The sequence below is a fragment of the Lepidochelys kempii genome, chromosome 3 (genome assembly GCF_965140285.1).
Source record: "Lepidochelys kempii isolate rLepKem1 chromosome 3, rLepKem1.hap1, whole genome shotgun sequence".
Lineage (NCBI taxonomy): Eukaryota > Metazoa > Chordata > Testudines > Cheloniidae > Lepidochelys > Lepidochelys kempii.
In genome coordinates, this window is record NC_136382.1 from 27,198,039 (window position 1) to 27,224,513 (window position 26,475).

Here is a 26,475-nt window from a genome sequence, read left to right on the forward strand (position 1 = left end):
CTAACTTCTAAGATATTTAAAAGAAACTTGCTGGATTTCTCCCACAATAGTTATTTTAAAACTATGTACTTTGTGAAAAGTCAAATGTTTGTTATAACATGCATTAAAAATCCTGTGTTCTAGTCCTTTTAAAAAAAACAAAACAAAAAAGGAAAAACAAAAGAACACCACAAGTGAACAAAGTTTTGGTCAAGGTTGGCTATGTGATTCAAAACTGAATTTAATCTGACAAAATAATACCAGGACAAATCATTTTATATTTATGAGAAAGATATTTAACATTCTCACTCAATTTGGGGTGATGGAAAAATATAAAAAACACTCAGTTTTAGATTAGTTCTCTTTTATTAGGTCAGCATTTAAGACAGCTAAAACATGGGAGTCTACATTCTTGAACAGGGTTGCTTGACATGCAAGAACAGGGTCTTATTTTTAGAGTTATAGTAAATACTGCTGCTGAGAGGCAGCACAAGATTATAGTATTTTCAATGTGGAGCTTTTTTTTATTATTCAAGTCTTGCCTAAAGTGTGGCACAATCAAAACATTCTGAACAGCTGGTTAGGAAGGTAGCCAAGATGTAAGAAAGATGTCTGAGCCTCCTTTTCAAGGGCAGCCAACTCTTGTACTGTAGGTGCCAAAATATCCACATGGCCTTTATAGGTTCCACCTGCCAAAAAAGAACCACACTATAAAGGACATGCTTGAAATAACTTGTCCGCAGTACTTAGGTTCAGTTGCAATTGTTCAGAAAGTTAGTTATTCCAGCCTTACTAACTTGCTACTGGCAAACTTGAAGCCCTCACCACACACAGTAAATCCTATCTGCTGCAGGTAAGCTAGAAACAAACTGTAATTATCTAGACAAAAACCAATTAAAATACCTTTCATAAACATGAGAGTTTAGAAGGTCAGTTTATTTAACTGCATTTATGTGATGGTTAAACACATGCTCAGGGCCATAAATACATAACCATGCTTTCAACTGCCTGGAAAGAATTCACGTGCTTATGTGCATGCAGCCACATTTTTATATAAATTTATATTTTGAAAAAACAGGATCCTGTATAACCCAGAGGGATGTTACATTTGATGGCCTGCCATGTATCACAGACAGTCAGTCAGATATGGAGGGTGGAGTGAAAATAATCATGGATGCTTTGTTTAGTGACATGGGCTCTTCCAAAAGGCTACATAAAAAGTGGTTATATAAAATTAAAAGTCCTAGGATAGGGATCATTGTCAATTTATTGTTATTAAGTCACTCTTTCCACTAATAGAATGAATGTATTACTAGACTAGCGAACACTAATTAGTTGTTTACCGCCTGCAGCCCTTCTTTGTCCATATGTAACTTTCCCATCGAAGTCATCCACTGGTACTTTTATATCTGGCTCAACTTGGGAAATAGTACAATTCAGGTGCTCTTCAATCTCACCCAGCAACTAAGAAAGAAAAAATAATTCAGTCTTAAAGATTCTTCCATTTCTGAACCAGAAGATAGTATTATATTGTTCTAAACCAGTGATTACATTCAGTGGTTCCAACTGGAGTGGCATACATTCAAGAACAGAGTTTGCCCTGAAAGGAATAAAGGCTCAGAAGTGCATGCATACTAGCTTGGACTCTATGACCTCTTGAGTTCCATCGAGCCCTCCACTTCTGTGGTTCTCTCCCCTCTTCCTAAGGCACGATTAAGTACATCTCTAGACAATCCCCGACAGCTGCATTTGTCTAACCTGTTCTTAAAAGCCTCCAGTGACAGGAATTCTACCACCATTCCAGGTAACCTGTTCAATTGCTTAACTATCCTTACATTTAACGCCCCCCCTTCTAATATCCAACCTAAATTTCCCTTGTTACAAACGAAGCTGATTAGTTCTTGTTCTACTCTCAGTGGACATATAAACAGAGCAGTGATCAGCTGTTTTCTTTATAACAAACTTTTACATTATTTGAAGACTTCTGTCCCCCAAAGTCATGTTTTCAACCATTGCTTGCAGGTCATGTTTTTTAAACCTCTTATTTTTGTTGCTCTCTGAACTCTCTCCAATTTGTCTACATGTTTTTTTAAAGGGTGGTGCCCAAAAAGTGGACACAGTACTCCAGCTGAGGCCTCACCAATGGTGGGGAAAGGGGAATTACTACCTCTTGTGTCTTACATATGGACACTCCTTTTAATACATCCCAGAATAGCCATAACTCTCTATGGGCAGATCCCCTACATCCAAAGAGTGCCCCTACTGCAGTGGTTTTCAAACTTTTTATACTGGAGACCCCTTTCACACAGCAAGCCTCTGATCGTGACTCCCCACTTATAAATTAAAATGTGGAGGGGAGGTAATTTAATTGGAGCTTGGGGCTATCAGCCCCATGGAGCTGACAGCTCATGACCCCCATGTAACCCCCCAAGGAGTCATGATGCCCAGTTTGAGAACCTCTTCCCTAACTTTAATGGGGCCGACCCACACAGAATAACTTGTTGGCTGAACCTAACTGCTTATTTTATTACATAAAAGGTATTATATTTCACAAGTGCAAGTTGCCATGAATGTCCAGCAATTTCATGTGTGACGTATCCCATTCAAAAAATCTGTATTTGTATAAAAGTGATATTCTCAGGTTAAGAGGAATGACAGATATAAAGATACTTTATCTTAGTAAATGAAATGGATTAAACAATATCAGATTTTTAATCCCATTTTATAACAGTCCACAGCATGTCGTTAGGAAGGTAATAAAATACATATCCAGAACAACATGCAGATTCTGAATGCAAGATGAGAATATAAGATTCCTATCAGTCTGTGCAATAGCAGCATAAATCAGCTGCACTTTAAGTTATCAAAATTTGATTGGGAATTATTGTATGAGGTGATATTACATTCTTGAAACGGACATGCAAACTAATAGTCACCAGTCTATTTGACTAGACCATAAGAGTGAGACATTCTGCTTTCTACTTTGAATCATCATTTTTAAACAGGACAGTTAAGATGTAATTAAAACATTCACTAGCAATATCTTAGCATAATGGAGTCAGTTATTTTATCTGTGAAAACACTGGACATAAGTCAGTGCCAAAACTAAGAGGCTAGAAAAAAAAAAAGTTCTTGGATATTTATCATCAACAGGATAATAAGCAAAATGAATTTCAGAATCTGTAGATTAAAATGAGATACATATTCCCAACCACCACATTTTTCACTTTAAATAAAACTATTTTTAAAAGTTTAAAAATCTCATGGATGAAGACAACATGATCTATACTTCAATTAAAACTAGACTAGATCGATAATGCACATTCCTCAATCCTTGAAAAACTAGTATCAGCTATTTTTTCCCCTTTTAAATAAATAGGTGATATTTTTGAAAAAAACAAAAACAAAAACAAATGAAAGATTACCTGCATCTCATTGTACCATATAGTGCAACCTCCATCTTCTTTCAGCCTGGTATTATAGCAACCCTTTCCACGGCTACTACAAACGTGATACCACACCTAGACAAGAAGTGAAAAATATGCCACACAAAAACAATGCATTTATTATTTTCATTAAATCCAGTGTAAGAACTACAATGCTCAGTTAAAGATGCAAGAAGCAGATGCACTAAACCAAAATTAAGGGTACAAACAAACTGGTGTTTTCCAAAGCAAGAGATTAAGTTAGGTATCAGCCACAATAAAAACTTTACTCAAAACAACTTTTGTTCCACCCAGTGCCTCTGCTTTTGGATTAGAATTACCTTCTCTTTTTCTGTTGCCACGAGGGAAATCGCCAGACCCATTCTGAAATGTTTGAAAGAAGTACTTAAATAAATATTTCTAAAGTGCATTTGAAGCATTAAACAAACCTCCTAAGACTGATGAAGGTTCCAACATACCTTTCAGCTCTGCCTACTCTCCCAATTCGATGAACGTAGTTTTGCTTTTCATCAGGGAGTGTGACATTGATAACTGCATTTTAAAAAGAAGTGGATGTTACCACATATAGGAGTATGACACTTCATAGCGGGAGCATACAACCCAGGTTGTACTAATTACTTCTAGTAATCATACATATTGTTAATTTATTCTGCCTCAACTCTGCTGTAATCCCTTTTTCCATGCATATAAAAAACAGTTTTACAGAGTAACAAAACAGTTGTTGACATGAAAGTTACCTTTAACAAATGATATTTTAAAAATTTTATTTTTCTTGTTTCAAACCGCCCTGCCCCAAAAATTATAACCAGCTCAGGTAGCAACACCTATAGTTAAGGTTGCTCAACACTTCACAGTATAAGACTGTTTTCTGGAGGAGAGGGACGGGAAAAAAAAAATTGATTATGTAGTTACAGACAGCAACATAACACATACATACACAAGATGGCCAAATTAAGATTGCCCATGAACTTCCTAATATTCGAATGCCTGATTTTGTAACCGTAAAGTTCTCAGTGTAGTTATTATATACTTGGCTTACATATTCAAATACTTAAGAAAATCCTTACAGAGTTCCATAGCTAAAATTCAGGTGTTAATCATATTTAGACTTCTTACCATAAGGAACACCACGGATATCAATTCCTCTAGCAGCTACATCGGTGCAGATCAAGAATCTGACATCTCCCTTCTAAGGAAAAATTGAATTCATAGTTAAACCCACTACAGTTTGTTTTTAAATTTCTCCCACCCTCACCTCATACTCACTTCAAGGGCCTTTAAATAGAGAATTCTTTGAGAGCTGGGTGATTTATTTAGCCTAACATTAGGTTCCTTTAAAAAAATTTAATTGGTCCTAGTCTTTAGAAGCTACACAATCAATTACAGTAACATGTCACAAGAGTTTAGACAATAGTGAACAATTACATCCTGGGCCTCTGGCTTGATGAGCCATTTTAATGTGGATGCTCCTAAAATTGGAAGACTGGTCATACACCTTAAAGCATGGCTTATGCTATTAATTAGACACCACATATGACATTACGAGCCCTATCCCATGTTCACAGGAGCAAACTATTTGCTTACAACTTCAGGTAAGTAGCAGGGGGTAGCTGTGTTAATCTGTATCCACATCTGAAGAAGTGACGTTTTTACCCACGAAAGCTTATGCTCAAATAAATCTGTCAGTCTTTAAGGTGCCACCGGACTCTTTGTTTTTTCAGGTAAGTAGGTAGGCTACTAAAGTAGTAATCTTTCCACATTCCATACTGCACTGTGAAGGACTTGTTCACTCCTCTCTGAAACTCTGAGTAGCATGAAATGGAGAAGTGTTTGGGCAAAATGGCAGATACACTTTGCTCTCTCAATCTAGAGATTAGAAGGCCATCCGGCATCACAAACATCATTATGAAATAAACACCCTTATTGCAGTGGTTTGGGAGTATTGCAGTTCCACATCCAGTCATCCTAGTTCAGATTTGTATGGAGACTAAGAGAAACACCATAAAAATAGCCGGTATTTTACCTTAAATCTTTCCAAATTTTGTTTTCTTTCATGAGGTTTTCTGTCACCATGCAGACAGACACATGAGAACTGATGTCCTTTCCTATCTGGGCCTGAAAAAAGTTAGAATATTCTATTAAACAAAGAATACACACATTCAATGATCACACCAACAGCATACTACAAATATTTAGATGTTTAAGTCCAAAACTTATGGTGACAGTATTCAGATGTTGTACAAACAAAGATGACCTCTGTGAGAAGAGAGGTTTTAAATATGTCAGGCAGAAGATACAGTTCAGACATATCACAGTAATGTACTATTTTGTTACAGGACAGTTCATTTTAAGCTATTATTTGGAAAGTATAAGTGACACATGGCAAGTAAGTTTACATTTTACAGTACATGGATCTCGGGTGCCAAGAGGCCAAGAAAAGTTTGGTAATCATAGTATGCCACCAACGCAGCTGAGCAACTAGTGGTTAACTAATGTTACAGCTTTCAGAAAATTTTATAATTAAGACCTGAAACATTCTGAAAGAACAAAAAACAATTTGATATAAACATCTTCAAGTGTTAGTATTTCTTTAAAGCAAAAGTGAAAGACTATTTCAAGCCTACACAGTCAATTTTGAGATATCAATAAAATGGATTAAATAAGTTGTAGAAATATTACCTCCTCCTTGTTGCATAAAGTACTGCTCCATGTTATCACAGTCTATTTTAGTTCTGCAGAAAATAATTGCTTGATCCATCTTGTGTTCCTTAATTGCTCGAACAGCGTATTCTCCCTTCAGTATTTTAATAGCTTCAGACCACATTTCTGAGTATAACAAGAGATGTGTGTCACTCAAAGCATTTATAAAAATGCTATTTTCTAAGTTTATTACTATATGGTTTTCTGAAGGCTGCTTTGAACACTTATCACAGAAACCAGGTGTATTAGTATGGATGGGTGCCAGGTTTGCAGCACTCACTTCCTCCTGCCCCAAAGAAAAAGGGCGAAGAATTCTCTTTCCTCAGCACGGGGAAGTTACCTTCTCTCAGCCACTAAGATTGTCTGCAGACTCCGGCCGACATCCCTGCCTCAGTTATATTCAGATTCCATTTTCAAGCTTTTCTTTGCTAACTTGAGGACTAGCAACTCAAGCTTTTTCTTAATTGGACTATGACCTAATCACTGGACTCTAGGAGCGGAGACATGATATACCTTTTTGTAGGGCCTCTCTCTTAATGCAGCCCAACTCTGCCTCATGATATCTTCTAAAGCAGAGGTAGACAAACTTTTTGGCCTCAGGGCCACATCTGGGTGGAGAAATTGTATGCAGGGCCATGAATGTAGGGCTGGGGCAGGGGTGTGGGAAGGGGTACAGTGAGCAGGAAAGGGCTCAGGGCAAGGGTTGGAGTGCAGGAGGGGTGCAGCAGGGTACTCAAGGCAGGAGGGGTTTGGCCTGGCACCACTTACCTCGAAGGGCTCTGGGGTAGCAGCAGCAGCATGCAGCGGGACTAAGGAGGGCTCCCTGCCTACCCTTGCCCCATATTGCTCCTGGAAGTGACCAGCATATCTGGCAATGGCTCCTGGGGGTGGGGTGAGGCAGGGCATGCAGCTCCACCACGGGCTCCCCTCGCCTATGTGTACCACCCCCTGAAGCTCCCATTGGCTGCGGTTCCCCATTCCTGGCCAATGGGAGCTGTGGAGGGTGGTGCCTGCAGGCAAGGGCAGTGCACAGAGTCTTCTTCCCTCTTATCCCCGCTCCCCAAAAGGGGTGGCAGGGACATGGTGCCGGCTGTATCAGGGAGTGGTGCAGGGCCAGGGCAGGCAGGGAGCCTGCCTTAGTCCTGCTGCGCCATGGGGCTGGCAATCCCACAGGCCAGACTGAATGCCCTGATGCGCCAGATCCAGCCCATGGGCCATAGTTTTCCCTCTCCTGTTCTAAAGAATACTATTTTAAAAAACCACTGCTCTGATACCAAAATGTTGTTAAGACCTCAGAATAAGTTCAATTACCTGGACTGTTAGCACCAGGCCTTGTATTATCTTTTGCATGTACCTCATCAGTCTAGAAAGAGAAAAAAAAACAAAAAACATGTTATTTAATTACAGCAGTACCTTCAAAACTATGCAAAAGTAGCAGCAATTTGCATTTTATTTATTAAACACCAACAATCTATTTGGCGTTTAAGACACAAGACAGCCACTGCTCTGAAGGCCTTGCCTAACATTAGGAAGCATGAAAGGTGAAGTTCTTGTCCCAATAGAATCAATGGGAGTATTGCTGTTAGAGTTGCCAACCCTCCAGGATTGTGCTGGAACCTCCAAAAATTAAAGATTAAATCTTTCATTAAAGATTATGTCATGTGATGAAACCTCCAGGAAGATGCCCAACCAAAATTGGCAACCCTAATTGCTATCAACTTAATCGGAAGTGAAATTTTTGCACTGAGTTTTCAGATGAATTTTCCTATCTCTAGGCCAAAAGTAGTTTGAATTTTGGGAAATTTAGAAAAATAAGTGTCAATGTTTATTTTATAGATATTGCTTTACCTCTATGTTTCAGTTTACTTAGTCCAAGAGCATAGAGCCAATGAATTGCATGGCAAGAATTATATCTCCTGCTCCTTTCTCTAACCTACATTGATTCTCTGACTGCTGAAAGGGAAACTACAGTATTCTGAGGGAGAGTTACAAATTTATATTATTCAGGAGTTAAAGATACTTCAAAAAAAGTGTACTTAAATATAAAAGAGTAAAATTCAAAAGAAGTCAACAAAACCACAAGAAAGCCAATTGTAAAAAACAGCGTTGTTTATTTTTAAACCAGAACAAAGCCCTTCAGGAGAAAATACTCAACTAGAGAAGTCAGTAATAAGAAGTGAGGCAAGTGAGTCCATATTGGTTACTAAAGCAACTCTCCTGAAAGCTGAATACTGAGAGAGTCACATTAATTCTAGCCAAGGCAGAAAAAAACCCATCCCCACCATAACCAGCTACATGAGAGCAACAGGAAAGTTTAGATGACCAATGCCAAGTATTTATTTTTATGGAGTTTGTACGAACCTATTCAAAAATTATATAAGTATGCTAGTTATGGAGAAATGTGTGGGCAAAAGGGAAAATGCTTGTTTTCCTAAATGAATTTTTCGAAAAAGCCAAACAAGAAGTTGAGAAAAACTAAGTATTATATAAAGAAATAATGTAAATTTATGGAATTACCTTTAAAAGCAAGTTTCAGCTGCATTGACAAATGCATGGACTCCCTCCAGTGGGTAGTTTAAGACCTACCACATTCTCTCTTAATCAAAGATTATTGGCTACAGAATTATCTCAAATCTCAGTGAGTTTTTAAGTAATTAAGTACTTTACCCTCAACTCAATAAGGATAAGTTCTCATCAGATATGTTAAATTTAAACACTGCAAAAAGTTTGCCAAACGAACCTGGCTTCTCCATGTCACCTTGGAATGGTTTTATGAAGAGGAAAATTTGCCTCTGGCTGGAAATGCTGGGGTCTAGCCATTCTCCTTGTGAGGTTAAGGATGGTCAGATGTTTTAATCAGGGAAACTGAGTCTTTATAAAACTTCAAATCCAACCCTGGGCAAGAAAATGGTTTCCCGTTCCCCAGGTTAGCCAATAACTGCAGGCAGGGGCATTGTGAAGTATGAAGGTAAACATCAAGGAAGAGGTCATTTCTTTGGCAAAGAAACATGAGGCCTCCTCAGAGCAAGTTTGCCTCCGCCAGCACAAATAAATGCCAGTAGATCCAAGAAAGTGCAAGCTCCCCAGTTAAAGCCCTGAGCTAGAGAGCAGACTAGACACACAGAAGCTACTGAGAACTTCCAGTGGTGGAGCTGGAAAATAGAGTTCCTGGGCTCCTGTTCTGAGGCTATAAGATCACAGAGTGATGACTGCCTCTGTAATTATTTTGTTTAGGGTAGCAGGGAATGAGGTCAGTTGTCCATGTCTCTCAGAAGAGAAGCTTACTCCTGTGCTGCAGTGGGGCTGGATTGCACCAGAACGACATGCCAGCATTTTTGCTGCATGAAGGATGTTATTTTGTTCTCCAAATGGCAACCTGCCTCACACTCAATGGAGGATGTCATTTGGTAGAGCAAAAGGTCACCCCTCTGCACAGCATGTGCGTAAGGTCACGTTGTCAGAGGTGTTGGGTGGTTGCCCCATTCAGGACTACATCCTGCCCTTATTTGAAATTCCATCAAATGAACAGTTTAAAGAGCAAAAAATTACAAAAGAAAAAAAAAATCTATACGCTTCGTTTAGCCAGGCAAAACTGGTCAATCTGAAAACAAGAGCCTAGAATTAATCAGCCAAAACTGACACTGCAGTTGCCAATCTCCATCTGTAAAGCCCATTAGGATAGTTGGTCTTGATAAGGGCATGGACCACCACAGCAAGGTCTACATTAGAAAGACTTATTTACAGACTCCTGACCAGTCACAGGGGAAAGATAATACAGGCCACAATGTCCGGGCTATGGAACACTATACCAAAAAAAGCCCAGGTATAATGCTTTCCCCTGCAACTCAAACTCATTAAAGTTTGCTGGCAATCAGGTCTCTTTCATCCAGATTCCTAGTTGACTCAGGCACTGCAAGTGCAATAGTCTTGCAGAATTTGAGTTTTATTAGATCTGCAATATTATGTTGACAACATGGATTTCACACTACAATCAATACCCCAAATTCTATATTCAGATACATGTAGCCATTTCAACAGGCTACAGTGGCAGTTGGTCCCACATGGTTAAGTTCAGGTTCTAGCAGTTTAAATCACTGTGTAGCATGAAAGTAAAAAAAGTTTTTTTTTTAAATTAAGTTTCATCTATTGTGGTATAATAAGCAACTACAAACCACTTACCCTGATATGATTCTTGCCAAGCCTTTCCCATTGTTTGTCATTTTTAGGATTCACAGGAACAACAACATGGTGCACAGTTTCTGGGACAGAATCCTCTCCTTTTAAGTCAACCCAAGTGGGGAAATGCATGATCTTCTCAGATAGTTTCTTCACATCAAAAGAATGTAGAGTTGCAGAACACACAATAACCTTAAGAAAAAACACAAAAAACGAACACTTTAGGGCAAGAAGTTTTACCAAAGCTATGAACACCATAATAGGTGACTTTTACTGGTCAAGAGTTTAGGTGGAGAGAATAAAATCCAGAAGGGTCTTGTAGGTTGGTGACAGTGTGGTATCATGCAGAGAACTTTTTGCCTCCCTACTTCTGACTCTACAGAGGTTGATGGAAACCAGCCATATGAAGATCTTTCTGGCCAAGTGAAATAATTACTCCATTGTTCTCTAAAATCAGCTGCCCACTCATTCCTGGTCAAGAAAAGTAGCATTATTGGCAGCTAAAGAAGAGGCAACACAGAGCAGAAATGAAGTGTATATATCTGAAGAATTGTTATACATCACATGGGTACTTTACAATTTTACAGATCTCTGAATGTGGACATTTTTAGGGTTGGCATGTATCTGTTCCAAGTATAATTTTCATATGAAAATGCCTACAGTAATACTGCAGATTACGAAAGTTGTTTTATCACCACTAATTTGAGTTACATCTAGAACCAAGTAGTAGACTATAGTTCTAGTGTTTTGTTTTTTAAAAAGGTCATGCACTTTTTTCATAATGAGGAAGTACACAGCTCTTGATGGCATTCTATGTAGTTTCTAGCCTACAAATGTTCTCTTTTCAAATTGAAAGCATTCTTTTAGTAAGAGTATATTTAAATAATGTAAAAATGTATGTTTCCCTTTACATTGTTGGGCTGAAATGGTTGGTTATCTTGAGTAATTTTAAGATGCTAGTTTTGAACTGAGCCAAAAAATGAAAGCCATGAAGGACCAGCAGATTAAAGTCAGGAGTATCTTCTGTAAACACTAAGCAACAGAAATAGTAATTTCAGGAAGTTGCTGACTTTCTAAATAAAAATCCGACATTATACCTTTAATTAGCAGACAGTCATCTATAAAAAACTATTAGAATAAGATAAAAAAGTAGGTAACCACTTATGGTGGAAGGTAGATTCAGAGAGTTGTAGGCCAGTATATCACAGGCCATTAAACTGTACCCAGTTACCCCTGTAATGAGCCCAATAACGTGTGAACCAACGTTGAAACAAATAAAAGAAAGTGAACACAAAAGTATTAACTACCCCATAAAAGAAAAACATGCATCTCACTGATAAAATTCAACAACTTGTAACATGTTAAAAAGGACTGCTGATTATAATAGATAGCATTATACCTGCAGTCTTTTTCCATCTGAAGTTATCTGAGGAATTTGACCGTGGATTCTGTTTATGAAGTCTGAATAACCTTGGAGAAGAAGGCCATCCTACATTGGGAATCAAAAAGAGAAGCTACAATACCTTTTGTTAATTTACTCAATTAGACAAACAAATATTAGGATATAGACTCTGATGCTCTTTTAAAACTCTAGTCTGGCTGGGACAGCAGTACCAGGGAGATGACTGGCTCAGTCCATACCTTGGATGCAATGCAAGTGCAGGAATGGGGCATGCTGCATTTACAAACACTAACTAGTATAACTAACCCTGAAACACAAGGATATTGAGCTGTCACGAATGCATTTACATACATAATTGCTTTAACTCTAGGGCAATGAAAACTTCATTTTTAACAGTAAATGAAATTGCCACAGATAAGTTTTGTTCTCACAAGCAATACCACAATGTATAAACCTAAATATGAGTTTTTTCTTTACTTACAGCTTCATCAAGAACCAGGAATCTAACTTGAGATAAGTTAAGCTTTCCAGTTGACACCAAGTCATCCAACCTTCCAGGGGTTCCCACAACTATGTCCACCTATAAAATATAAAAGGTTTTTTAAGTACATTTAGCAAGTCAAAACTTAACACTAAATTTAGGAAATTCCATGCAGAGTCGGAGTGTTGCGATTAAGGTTGCACAACCCTTTCCATTAAAAGACCATGTTTTCAGTTGCTGTTAGCTTTATAACTTATAACTATATCTGGTTCACACTAAATATCTTTGGAACCACTGTAGCTGAAACTTTCAACTGTTTCAGACAACAAGGTTGATGAAAGGAAAAAAAATCTTCCAGTCACCTAATTGAGAAGCTCTAAGTCCTCCATGCATTGATGCAGAGACTTGATATTTTGCAAGGGGGAGGGGGGAGAATCACCTTTGTGATCAGTGAAATTATTTTTGCCATTCCTTTAACAATATATCTAAAATTTGGCCAAGCCAAAAAAAAAAATCCCAATTAAAAAAACAAAACCCCTGCGGGGCCAGATGAGAGCTTTAGGGCAGAATGGTCTATAGCCAATAGGGCACAATCTCCTACAGAGCCTGAAATTGAACCCAAGAATGTTCAGTCTCTACACTATCAGCAAATACCTGTGAAACCCATTAATAAAATGGGTATTGCATCCGCCTCTAGGGGCTGATCCACATTAGAGGATAACAGCCTGCTTCTGCTACCAGTTCCTCCATTTGCTTAAGTGGAAAAGGTCTGCTGTGGCCTCTAAGGGTTTAAACACACTGTTTATAACCTACATGATAGAAATCCCCCCCCCCCCTTTTTTTTAATTAATATAAAGGTTGCAAAGTCAAGTACCCAAATGGCAAGAAAAGCCAGCATTAAGGCTGCCTGTGCAACCTTATTTGGCCCCCTAGTATGTATGCATTATATGATACCAGTTTAATTACATGATCACACACTATTTTTTTCAACAGGACCCTAGCCTTGTTTAGTGAGCAGGATGGATGGTGTTCAGGGGATGAATCACAGTGGAGTAATGAATGAGCCTATTATTTCTAGGCACAAAGCCAAATGTACTCCAATGCATTTTATAGATACATATGGGATGTGTTTCCCATATCAAGAACTGCAGTCACTTCTGGGGTCAAACAGTAGCAGATTAGCACAGACACACTAAACAAAAGCTTAAGACTGAAAAATGAATAAGACTGCAGAGAATATTTAGGTAAACTAAATGTCAGACATTGTATCTATTAGAATGCACCAGAAAGAGGATTCTAATTTGTAAATCTCTTGAGTTTGAAGAGGTGAAAGGACAGTTTTCACTAAATCTATAAAGCAGGCAGAACATAGTAAAGGTTAGAATTTCTTTAAGACACTAATAACGACCTCGTGCTATAGGACCTTTAATTACTGTATGTGCTTAGGACCTTGGTTTTTACAACTCCTCTGAAAGATTGTACCTTCAGCAACTCGATGTTTAACACCATGCTGGGGCTCAGGTTCTGATCCAATACAGACAGAAAACAGTCATTTCCTTCAGTGCCTGTATTTTCCTTAAACGTATCCCATACAAGAATAATACCGCTTAGCTTAGGAGACCTGACAGGATTATGGCTGGAGGTGATACGATTTTGTCTTAGTCTATGAATTACCTTACTCATAATTGCACCTGCTTTTCTTACAGAACATAAGGTTTGTATTTCCCCCCACCCACCAGGTTTAATTCTGCTAGTTTCCAGACATCCAATTAAGGCTCTACGTTTTGAGGCCTATGTGTCTCAATGCCCAAAGCAAAAAGCTATTTAGTGTTACAGTAAGCCAGCATTACCATGGCCTACATAGGTAAAAACAACAGCAGCATGACAGCAAAGCTTATGTAATGAAACCCTTCCTCACATCTCCTCCAAAACAGGGGAGACAGGGAGGAGGAGGAGACGACGACAAATTAGGATCCTTTTTTGGTGAAAAACCAATAGATGCAGTTTCCAAACTAATCTAGAGACAGAACACAATTCCTGAAAAGCAGTACACGTATTTAGATAATCGGGTACACAGCTACAACTATGAATTGTGTTAGGTTTTTGGAGAATTTTTTTTTCTTTTCTTCTTGTTCTTCTCCCCCAGAACTGAATGACTAAAGTTAACAGCCTTAATACAAATTAAAAACTATTTGCCTTACCTGGCTTAATTTGATCAATTTCTCTGTCTGAGGGAAACAAAACACTAGAATACTACAGTAGTTGGGCAACATACCACTCATTTCATTTTATCAGACTTACAGAAGCTATATGGAGTGCAACGTTGTCAGGGAATTTGGGCTGTGGAACACCACAACTATAAAATTTAAGTTAGTGATAAGAACACAACTTACACCATTTTCCAGAATGGAAAGTTGATCTCTTGCAGCAACACCACCAATAATTAGGAGTTCCCTAAAACAGAATTGTAGAAAAAAAACCTTAGTTTTTGAAACTTTTATATTTGTACATTATAGACATATCTTATTCTCCAGACTGTGGCCCTTTGTGTATCCAACAGAGTAACTAATCAGCTGGCTTGGTATTCTGTACACCATTATCTATACGTACCTCACGCTAGAGAACTGTGTTTAAGGAGATTACCCAGAGCTCTTCTTCACCTCTGTGTGAGCTTGAAAGCTTGTCTCTTTCACCAACAGAAGTTGGTCCAATAGAAGATATTACCTTACCTACCTTGAAACTCCAATATCCTGGGACCAAAGACAGCTATAACACTGCATATTTTTAAAGAGACTGATAAAAATACTAACTTGTTTTAAACTAAGCATCAAGAAAAAAAAATAATAGCACTGGATAAAATTGTGACCTACAATACATATGCACATATTTAAGACCAGAATGTGATTGAAATTCACACTTCTGGAATTAAACAAACAGTAGCAAAATGTAAAAAAAGGAATGTGAAATTACAAGAGTGACAAATGCATTAAACATCCCTATCCTTTCAAAAGATATGTATAAGATTAAACGTACACTATATAATTTATGACATGTTAAATTATGTTCTCAGAAATTATGAATGCAGCGAGCTATACATACACTAATCAAATCTTCTAGCTCTACAATTCAGTGCTCTCTTTTTAAATGTAGTCTTGAGTTTGCTAATGTTTCTTCATTTGATCAAAATATTTTTTAGGTAAAAAAACTACTTCAACAAAAAACCACACCACCTCCATAATGAGCATCCACATATAAACCACGTGACTTGTGCCCTGATTACACTAGAGCAAAAGAAACAGGTCTATTGTACTAGTTCATTTGTAATGGGGCTATAATAACCTGCAAAAGCAAAACAAGGAGAGCTAATAATTGATGTTAAGAAGGCTGAGGTATTTAATGCCTATTTTGCTTTAGTCTTCACTAAGTAGTAGTATGGTGGCCAGCTACTCTATGTAATTAATATTAACAAGGGGGAAGGAACGCATGTAAAAATAAGGAAAGAACAGGTCAAAAGAACATTTAGGTAAATTATATCTATATTTAAAGAGGCAGAACCTGATGAAATTCACCCAAGGATAGTTAAGGAACTAGCTGAAACAGAGGACTAGAAAAGGGCAAACACAGATAGGTGCTATAAGAAGAGGAACAAAGAGGATCCAAGGAATTATAGACCAGTCAGCCTAACTTTAATACCTGGAAACATACTGAACAAATTAAACATTTTGTAAGCACCTAGACGATAACAGGTTATGAGGAATAGTCAGCATGGATTTATTGGAAATAAAATCATGCCAAACCAACCTAATTTCCTTCTCTATGGTTACTGGCCTAGTGAATTGGAGGAGGGGTGAAGGGGGGGGGGGAAGGAAGGGGAAGAGAGAAGAACACTAAAATCATGATATATCTACTAGTCAGGCTTCTGATATAGTCCCACATGACATTCTCACAAGCAAGTGAAGGAAACGTGGTCTATCAGAAGTTACTATAAAGTGGGTGCACAACTGGATGAAACACCATACTCAAAAAAAAGAGTAGTTATCAATGGTTTGCTATCAAACCGGGAGGGCATATCTAATGGGGTTTCACAGGGATCAGTCTATCCAATCTTTTCATTAATGTTTGGATAATGGAGTGGAGAGTCTGCTTAGAAAATATGCTTATGACGTCATTAAGCTGGGAGGGGTTGCAAGCACTCTGCAGGACAGGATTAGAATTCAGAATAACCTTGACAAACTGGGGAATTGGTCTGAATTCAACAAGTTCAAACTACTACACTTGATGGGGTATGTATGTGGAAATTAAATGCACAACTACTGCCTGGGGAATAACTGGGTTGGTGGTGGTACTTTTGGAAAGGATCTGGGGGCTAGAGTGAACAAAAAACTGAATGAGTCCACAATGTGATGCAACTGTGAAAAAGTCTCTTATTCTGGGTTGTATTCATAGGAGTGTCATATGTAAGACATGGGAAGTAGTTATCCTCCTCTACTTGGCACTAGTGAGGCCTCAGCTGAAGCACTGTCTCCAATTTGGGGTGCCACCCTTTCGGAATGATGGGGACAAACTGAAGGGAGTCCAGAGGAGATCAACAAAAAGTTGTCAGGGGCCACTGAAATTAGGAAAAGAAATAAATGGGCTTAATCTGGGAGATTTAGGCTAGGTACTAGGAAAAGTTTCTAAGTTATACGGGTAATTAAGTATCGGAGTAGGTTACCTAAAAGGTTGTGGAATATCCATAATTGAGGTTTTTAAAAAACAGGCTGAACACAAACACACACACACACACACACACACACCCTCAGCGATGGTCTCTAGGTATACTTGATCCTGCCTCAGTGCAGGGAAGTTGCACTTGACCGCAAGGTCCTTTCTAGACCTACACTTCTATGATACTGTGATTACTTGTTTTCTTCCATTTTTCAAACTTAAGGGAGCATTAGACATACATTTGACAACCTAAGGCAAAACCCCAAACACACACCACATCAGGTAGAGATGGCCTAAACAAATATCCACTGTTTGATGATCTAGCCTTGACGCTGCAACTATCCCCCTAATTTCCTCTCTACAATTTGCCCCAGTCTCCATCTGCTTCATCTTGGGGGCACATGAATCTTAAGGCTGACCCTGAAATCATACAACCTATTTGGATAGGTTTTGACATCATCCATACGGACCAAAAGTAACTGGAATGTTACCTGGATTGCAGATAACATTTGAAGAGATGTTACCTTAATTTAGGATTATCAACGTATTTCTTGAATTGTTTTACGTTGTTCAAAGTTTGTTCTGCTAACTCTCTGGATGGTTCCACAATTAATGCTTTTGGAGCATTAGGAAGGTTCTTTGTTTGAGCCACTTGTGCATTTCCTAGAGAAGAAAACATTTGTAGTTGAGAGAGTTAAATTTCACATCTTTAAATTCATTGTTAGAAATAATTTTCCAGACTTGACAGTTCAAAAACAAAAAACAAAACAAAAAAACACACCCTTGAGAATGCACCTTTTAAAGGAGTTATTTACTACATTTACAAAAAAAAAAAAATCATTGCTATGGCCAACTTTACTCATTTGCAGCTAGTAGAAATCTTCACCTCCAGATGTATATTTTGTACTAAAAGTGTAATTCCCCACTCAAAAACAAATCAGAGCAAGACAAATGTTCATATTACCCATACAGCATGAACCATTCACTGGTCATCCTTTAATGAAAAACTGCTAATCCTTGAAGTGGGTGTCTTTTTATAACTAAGTTGAATTTCCATAAATTGGAGTTGGATATGCATAGACTAAATAGCTAAAAAATGCCAACTTCACATGAAGTATTAGACTATATAGAGTTAAGACTTAGGGTGAGATTTGCAAAAGTGCTCCATGTTAACCTAATTCTGCTCCAACTGAAGTCAATGGTCAAGCATCAAGTGTCTTTAATAGGCACAATTAGGCCAATTCAAAGCCTTTCTGAAAAATCCCACTTAGTCTCCAGACTATCCTTCCCCCCAAAAACATACCTGCGTGCTGCGATTTCAGAACATTTCCATCAGGAGCTTTGCAAAGAGCAATAAATCCATCCTTTGGTGGAAACTTAAAGTCTTCTTCACCAAAATTGAATTTCAATTCAGCATTCTGAAGTAAGTAAGTAAATAAGTAATAAATAAATAAATAAATAGTTTCACAAAACATTTCAGACATTGTGATAAAATTATATTATATATAATCACTTCCATAAAATATTTGTGGGAATCAGCCATAAGTCCATAGTAACATAGTAAAGCTTTTTAATCTTTTTAAAAAAGCACACCTCACAAAAGTGAGTTGTAAACAAAGCTGAACATAAACCGTCTGATGGAGAGTTTGGATTCGTTTGTCTATTTCCTGCTCTTGTGGGGTGTTTAAGATATCGGTTTTCTTCTGAATCGAAGTCTCCAATTTTAATATGACGTAAGCCCCTTGTGAACTTCAATATTTTAACCATGCCTGACTCATTGAGTAGTACTGCCTTTTAAACTGCATAAATTGATTGCATCATATCTAAGTCTTTGACTGCCCTGAAAAGTTTCACTGAAGGGACTTCATACATTAGACATACATCATAATAATTGACAGCATTTATAACTTAATAATCAGTGGAGAATGCTACACTAATGCACTGTTGTAACATTAGGGTTGAGAATTTAAAAGAAAGAGTTAAGGTTCTTAGCAAATTTTCCCACCTACATTATACGCTAGCATTTTTGGCTATTCTTTTAACTGTTAAGTTACTCAATGATTATAGAGTGGGTGGACAAGACAGTAGTGCTGAGAGAATTAAATGTTTACTTTAATATTGCAAAATGCAAACTTACACTAATCTGTTTACCAAATCTGAGAAAAGTTAAAACCCTAACCCTTCCACACAGTACTCCATTTCTGTGAGAGGACAACTTCATCAGCAGATTGCTGATAGAAAAGATGCAAGGAGCAGAGTGGCCAATGAGGTGGAGATAGTAACCAAGGCAAGAATGCATAAGATTTTATATAAAAAGAATAGTTACTGAGTATGATCAATACTGGATATTTAAAACTGGATTGGAACAATTCTCACGTGATTATATATTATATTTGTGACGGATTCATAACTTACCTTCAGAACACAGGCTGCAAAGAGTGCTTGGCTCTTTATATGTGGTGGGATTTCAAATGCAATGCCAAGGTCTTTCCCTGAGAACATAATACATTTAAAAACAATTAGGGTGAAAAGTTAGACTGTCAAAAGAAGAAGAAGAAAAAAAAAAATCAGAACTTACCATTTTTGGAGAACTTTATTTGCCCCTTGTCTATATCCAGATAGCACCCAACTGTATCATGCATAGTGAATTCCTACAATGGAAGACAGATTGAAAACAGAACAAACTGATTTAGAGTAGTTTTTCTTTTTTTTTAATAAAATGTAAAGTGTTCAGATTGTTAATCTTCAGAGTTTATCTGACCCAAACTGCTTCACAAGCAGATACTGTTTTGAATTTGATTTAACACCCACAACTCTTCTCTGAACAGCACACTTTCCCTCAAAATATAAGTGTGTTAGAATAAACAAAATTGGCATCTTAACATACTTAATGTTACAAGAAAGTCTGATTTCACATAATTAGTTTGTTCATAAAACCAAAAATATACTTTTGGAATAGATTCAAGTGTGAGTGGAAGTGCACTAAATATGGATTTATTAGACACGCAATCTCAGTTTATGACAAATCATGCAAGCCTACTTCCATGTCAATTTATACAGGTACAAACAAGAGATTGCACTGAACATCTTTCAAAAATATTTAATGTAGCACCTCTTCAATAACCCTTGGGTTATTATAAAGTACTTCAATTTTAGTAATCAGAAAGTTTTTTTTTTTTTTTAACAGCTGCAAAAGCTGCAATGCATAAGCTTTGGACAGTTCACCAATAATATTAAAGATAATTATTAAAATTAGGTTTCTGCTGAGTTACTCAGATTCATATACATTGTGTCAGAGGAATTCAGATAACTTCAGAAGCTTGCATGCCTAACTACAATTTCAAAAAGGCTAGAACAGAAACCGGAAAAAGCAGTTTTAATGGGAAACAAAAATCCAATTCTCAACTGAACAGCTAAGATGTAAAAGGTTTAGGTCTGACTGATTTCATTGTATTGATATAGTGTAACCAAAAACAAACATAGTGTGCAGTAAGTGAAGCAATAAGGTAATGTGAAACAAACTCCTTAATTACTGCTCAATGCAATACAGGGTCCTCATTGTGGTGGTGGTGAATACCCATAAGGAGATCAGTTGCATACAGGACAATGACGACAATGGAAAGAAAAGCCCCAGAAATAAGTCCAGGAGGTGAGACTATTTCTTCACTTTATACGTAGCTGTAAGTTTTAAGATGTGGGCCTGTTGGGTCAGTATGCTTGTGTAAATAATATAGCACAAATCTGGAATTTTTATGTTTAATTCAATGCCTGGCCTTTAAAGCAGCAATCTATATTATACATATGGTACAGTATGTGGCTAACACAAATATTTTAATTTCTAAAATGGATGTTATTTACTAGAAATAACATTTCTAGCCACTTAATGATTGAAACTTACCTCACCATAACTGTCAAACTGTTTGTTATGTGACTTCTTTCCAGTTCCACCATAGCCAAAGCCAAATTTGTCAGTGCCTAAACTCAAGTTAAACAATATCATTGTTACTGTTCAAGTTGCAGGTCACAGATCCTTTTTTGCTACCATCTCAAACCATGTCAGACTCAACTGTTTGGATTTCCATCGTGCAAGGGAACAACACTTGCTTTTAAATAATTTTCACTGCCTTGGTGCACCCTCGAACACCATCTCTAAGATGGCATGCTGACTTTTTTCAGTCTCTACTCATCTATATTTTAATCAACTATGAAAATAGAAACAGAAAGCGAGAGTGTATCCCCTCTGCAGGCAGATCTCTTCCTGGCTGCTTAGCAGTGTTTGAATGAAAAGAGCTCCACATCCATGGGTTTGCTCTCCCTCCAATGCAATCCCCACAGATGTCCCCTCTACTTGTTCTCTGGAAGACTGGAGCAGGAGATTATATGCTCTCTATGGCACTGACCCCTGTAGACCAGCTGAACTTCAGAATTTATTTTATGAAGAAAAAACTCACCCAAATCCAATGAAGCCTGCATAGTGGCCCACCCAGTTCTGCACAAGCCCTGGTCATGACAGGATACTTCATAATAATATTTTCCTTAAAAAAGTTAAAAAAAAAAAAAAAAAAAGAGGACATATACAACATTTAAATTTCAGTTTCATCAAAGCAGTTAGCTTGGTTACGTCAAGAGGAAGACTGAAGGATTTTCTGGTAAGATAATTAGTAAAACAACTTGAATATGCAAAAGTACATTTCTTCTTAAGGTCTTCAATCTGTATAAGACTGTGAGCCAGTGTACATTAGCCCAGATCCACAGTGACTATTCTGAATGCAACCAACTTAAACTGAGAATAGTTGACAAGGTAGAAAGTCAAAGATACTCAAGTTTCAGAAACTCATTGTTTTCAGAATGCATACTTAAATCATTTTATAGCTACCTTTAGTCACTCCTTTAGTTGCTCTGCATCCATGCCATTCCTTTATCTCCCTGCTTTGGCAACACAGACCATCTGATCCAATTGCTGAACAAGACAAAACAATGAGAATGTAAACATTTTAGAGTAGCTTTCATAAATGCTTCTTTTCTACAGGCAAGACCATAAATTTGAAAAGCAATTGTGTCCCAACTTGAATCTAAGTTAGTCTTTATTCCTTCACAATGGGGGAAGTCACTACATTTTGACCAGCTTCCTATCCATCATTTGGAAGACAATCATAGTTCAATGATATTTTGTATTAACTGGCATTTAACCACCGCCTCTTCACAGTCATAGATATTAAGGTCAGAAGGGACCATTATGATCTAGTCTGACCTCCTGCATAATGCAGGCCACAGAATCTCACCCACCCATTCCTGCGAAAAACTTCTCATCTATGTCTGAGCTACTGAAGTCCTCAAATCATGGTTTAAAGACTTCAAGGTGCAGAGAATCCTCCAGCAAGTGACCTGTGCCCCATGCTACAGAGGACTGTGTCAGAGGAAGGCAAAAACCCTCCAGGGCCTCTTCCAATCTGCCCTGGAGGAAAATTCCTTCCCAACCCCAAATATGGCGATCAGCTGAACCCTGAGCATGTGGGCAAGATTCACCAGCCACATACGCTGGAAAGAATTCTCTGTAGTAACTCAGATCCCACCCCATCTAACATCCCATCACAGGCCACTGGGCCTATTTACCATGAATAGTTAAAGATCAATTAATTGCCAAAATCATGTTATCCCATCATACCATCTCCTCTAGAAACTTATTGAGTTTAATCTTGAAGCCAGATAGGTCTTTTGCCCCCACTGCTTCCCTTGGAAGGCTATTCCAGAACTTTACTCCTCTGATGGTTAGAAACCTTCGTCTAATTTCAAGTCTAGACTTCCTGGTGGCCAGTTTATATCCATTTGTTCTTGTGTCCACATTGGTACTGAGCTTAAATAATTCCTCTCCCTCTCCAGTATTTATCTCTCTGATATATTTAGAGAGAGCAATCATATCTCCCCTCAACCTTCTTTTGGTTAGGCTGAACAAGTCAAGCTCCTCGAGTCTCCTTTCATAAGACAGGTTTTCCATTCCTTGGATCATCCTAGTAGCCCCTTTCTGTACCTGTTCCAGTTTGAATTCATCCTTCTTAAATATGGGAGACCAGAACTGCACACGGTATTCCAGATGAGGTCTCACTAGTACCATTATACAAGGCACTGGTGAGACCTCATCTGGAATACTGTGTGCAGTTCATGTTTCAGATGTGAAGAGATACAGCAAGTGTGCACACAACTCCAAGTATGTGGTACAAAAACTGTTAGTGGTTGGACGGTTTTAGTGTATCCTATATTACAATTGTGATGAATTTCTGTCTGGTTTCCTAACAACTCATATGATAGTACCATGTTAACAATCTGCAAGAATTCTCTCGTGACAGTGTTATTTATGGCTACACAGACAACACAATCCTTACCACAAAAGGACAACAGAATTATATATTCATGTCACAAAGGCATGAAAGTCAGCCCTACAACAAGCATAGCATGAAACTCATACTGAAACTCAGCTCCATTTCGACAGAGATCAAGTTGACATTTGACAACGTCAGTATGGAAGGCAAGTGTCAGACTGTGAAAAGTTTGTATCCTACTTTAATGCTGCTTTATAAAAATACACAGTGCTTAAAAATTGTTCAAACACTGCAGTTTCTTCACATTGCTAATCCACTATTAAAATGGACAGAAACCTGATTCAGCCTTTTACAAAGAACTCATGTGGAGAAATGCTATGGCCAGGAGTGTATCTGACCGTTGCTTTGACACTTCAATTTTCAACAAGAGTAATTTATAGATTGGTACAGCAGAATGCACTATTATGATCACCTAGCATAACACAGGCCAGAGAACTTCAGCAAGTAATTTCCACATTAAGCCCATAATAAGCCATAGTTCAAACAGAAGTTACCTCGGATCTTTTTCTAGGTATGTCTACTACACTTAAAATGCTACAGCTGTGCTGCAGCACAGATACTACCTATGCTGACAGGAGGGATTCTCTTGTCGGTGTAAGTCAGGGGTAGGCAACCTATGACACGTGTGCCAAAGGCGGCAAGCGAGCTGATTTTCAGTGGCACTCACACTGCCTGGGTCCTGGCCACTGGTCCAGGGGGCTCTGCATTTTAATTTTAAATAAAGCTTCTTAAACATTTTTAAAACCTTATTTACTTTACATACAATAGTTTAATTATAGACTTATAGAAAGAGACCTTCTAAAAATGTTAAAATGTATTACTGGCACGTGAAACCTTAAATTAGAGTGAATAAATGAAGACTCGGCACACCACTTCTGAAAGGTTGCTGACCCCTCATGTAAGTAATCCACCTCCCTGAGAGGTGGAAGTTTGGAAGAATTCTTCCCTCGACCTTGTGCTGTTTACACTTGGATTAGGTCAGTCTAACTATGTTGCTCAGGAGTGGGGATTTTTCGCACCCCTGAGCGACGCAGCTAAGCCAACTTAATTTTCTAGTGTTGACCAGGCCCTAGTCTTGACTAAAAGGATTCAAATGCTGGAGAATCCACCATATTCCTAGGCAAGTCATATCAATGGTTAATTACTCTTGCTGTTAAAATTTCTCACCTTATTTCTAGTTTGAATGTGTCTAGATTAATCTTCCAAGTACTGGAAGTCATTATGCTGTGCCTTTGGTTTTTTGCCATATTAAAGAGAGAAATATACTATCAGAAATCAAGCCCTTATTGACTCTTTACATCTCCTCTTAACCTTCTCTTGGATGAAACTAAAAAAAAAAAAAAAAAGTTTCTCACCATAGGCATGATTCCAAACCCTTAATAATTCTCATCTCTCTTTTCTGAACCCTTTCCAGCTTTTCCAGCATCATTTTTTGAAGTGTGAAAACCAGAACAGAACACAGTAGTCCAGTAATGATATCCCTAATGCCATATTCAGAAACGATATCAACTCCCTACTCTTACGTGACATTCACCAGCTTATAAGTAGTGAACATGATCCTTGGATGCATAACTCATCTGTTGGAATTGCCATATGGTGGATCTAATGTGGATAACCATTCTACTCACATTTCATAAGCACCCCCTGCCTGAAGGTCCTTCGTGCTAAACTCTGCCTCCTTGGTCTTGATAATGAACTCTTACTAAAAATTAGTTCTCAGCCATCACTTACATAAAATTGATATACTGAAGATATCTACATCATCCTGATTTCAGAGGAAGATTTAACATCTTCCCTCCTCGTGAAAAAAGTCACTCTCTCAAGGACAGGCAGCCTAAACTTTTTCTAGTCCTGGGGTATTACGAATAAAAATAAAAACCCTTTAAAAATAACATTGTATTGTTGGTCCACATTTCACAAACTATTGATCTTCATTTGTTTCCCCTTAATATACACCAATATTAACTTTCATTTTTTGTGGGTCTGAAAAGAAGCACTTCATATTAAATTGTAACTTTGAATGTTTCTCATGGACCATATCCAACCTGCTCCTTCTGTAAATCTGTTTGAGAATAAGGAGCCTATGATAAAAATAAAACAAAATAAAAAATAAAAACCAACCCACAAAATACTCAGAAACATGCCCCCACTCTACCCTGGAGCCCTTAAGTAGTCCACTGAAATCAGTAAGCTACTTACACTAGTGAAAGATGCAGGCCTAGGTCTTATTTTCAGTTACATTCAAAATCAGCTTATACCTCTATTTACAGACTGCATTTTACAATTTAATAAATATTGGTTACTCATTCTTACAGCATTGAGAAGACAACTTACCAAAAGCTGATCCTCTATCGTATGGGTTCATCTGCCATTTGTTGAGTACTATTAAAATAAATAAATAAATAGTCAATCAGTCCAGCTAGCATTAAGAACCTACAAGGTGTAAATATGTAAGTCAACTGTATTTTGGTACATGGTCTTACTGCATTTCAGTTCAGAGAATAAGTTCTTGAACTGTTAGGCCCAGATCTTACAAACCTCCTGGCTTTGTCATGGTTTTGGCAGTACAGAAAATATTCTAAAAACATAAGGAATTTTGAATGCTGTTGCTGTATACGCAGAGTATTCACTTTTCAGATATCTTGTATTGGTTAAAGTAACATTCCAGTTAGTTGTATTTTATTTATATTCTAGTGTACCTTGCGGAGACAGCTGTAACAAGTCAAGTTTCTGACTTTATTCTGCACACATATAAAGCTATTTGTGAAGATAGTTTGTACACAAACTATAAGAAAAATAAGATCCCTTTTTATTGGATGGCCAACTTAAACCTGCAAAAATACAAGTTTTAAAACAAAATTCTATGGCAGTTAGGTCTACAAGTCCTTTCCACACGTATTACAGTGGTTTGGTTCTTAGAGTAAGTTCTTTCAAGCAGTACCATTTTTTCCCCCCAATGCACTTGAACTGTACCTAGTGCAACTGGGGCTCAAACTGTAATTGGAGATTGAAAACTGTTGCAACATGAACACATTGTGACAGTTCCAAAGTCATCCCTACAAATCTCTACATTTTGTATAACTTACTATACATAGACCTTGGTTAAATAAATGCCCAAATTCTATTTTTTTTTAAATAGCTGTACTTTAACTAAACAGGACTTAATAGAATGAAGTATATTCAGTTTCAACATTTCAAATGGCACAA

General features: G+C 37.7%; 1 protein-coding gene across 3 annotated transcripts in view; it reads right to left on the minus strand.

Annotated features, from left to right (window-relative positions):
* Positions 1 to 326: 326 nt before the first annotated feature.
* The window catches only part of DDX1 (DEAD-box helicase 1), a 32,301-nt gene continuing 6,152 nt past the window's right edge, over positions 327 to 26,475 (minus strand). For all 3 annotated transcript variants that reach the window (XM_073335978.2, XM_073335979.2, XM_073335980.1), the window contains 21 exons: positions 25,603 to 25,650; positions 21,768 to 21,851; positions 21,343 to 21,426; positions 20,790 to 20,866; positions 19,470 to 19,542; positions 19,307 to 19,383; positions 18,195 to 18,309; positions 17,416 to 17,554; positions 14,578 to 14,638; positions 12,185 to 12,283; positions 11,701 to 11,790; positions 10,305 to 10,493; positions 7,437 to 7,488; positions 6,105 to 6,251; positions 5,449 to 5,540; positions 4,542 to 4,614; positions 3,884 to 3,956; positions 3,746 to 3,788; positions 3,405 to 3,500; positions 1,323 to 1,443; positions 327 to 668 (listed from right to left, as the gene is read on the minus strand). In XM_073335978.2, the coding sequence (XP_073192079.1) occupies positions 538 to 668; positions 1,323 to 1,443; positions 3,405 to 3,500; positions 3,746 to 3,788; positions 3,884 to 3,956; positions 4,542 to 4,614; positions 5,449 to 5,540; positions 6,105 to 6,251; positions 7,437 to 7,488; positions 10,305 to 10,493; positions 11,701 to 11,790; positions 12,185 to 12,283; positions 14,578 to 14,638; positions 17,416 to 17,554; positions 18,195 to 18,309; positions 19,307 to 19,383; positions 19,470 to 19,542; positions 20,790 to 20,866; positions 21,343 to 21,426; positions 21,768 to 21,851; positions 25,603 to 25,650 (1,964 nt within the window). In that variant the 3' untranslated portion in view covers positions 327 to 537. The remainder of the gene's footprint in view (positions 669 to 1,322; positions 1,444 to 3,404; positions 3,501 to 3,745; positions 3,789 to 3,883; positions 3,957 to 4,541; positions 4,615 to 5,448; positions 5,541 to 6,104; positions 6,252 to 7,436; positions 7,489 to 10,304; positions 10,494 to 11,700; positions 11,791 to 12,184; positions 12,284 to 14,577; positions 14,639 to 17,415; positions 17,555 to 18,194; positions 18,310 to 19,306; positions 19,384 to 19,469; positions 19,543 to 20,789; positions 20,867 to 21,342; positions 21,427 to 21,767; positions 21,852 to 25,602; positions 25,651 to 26,475) is intronic.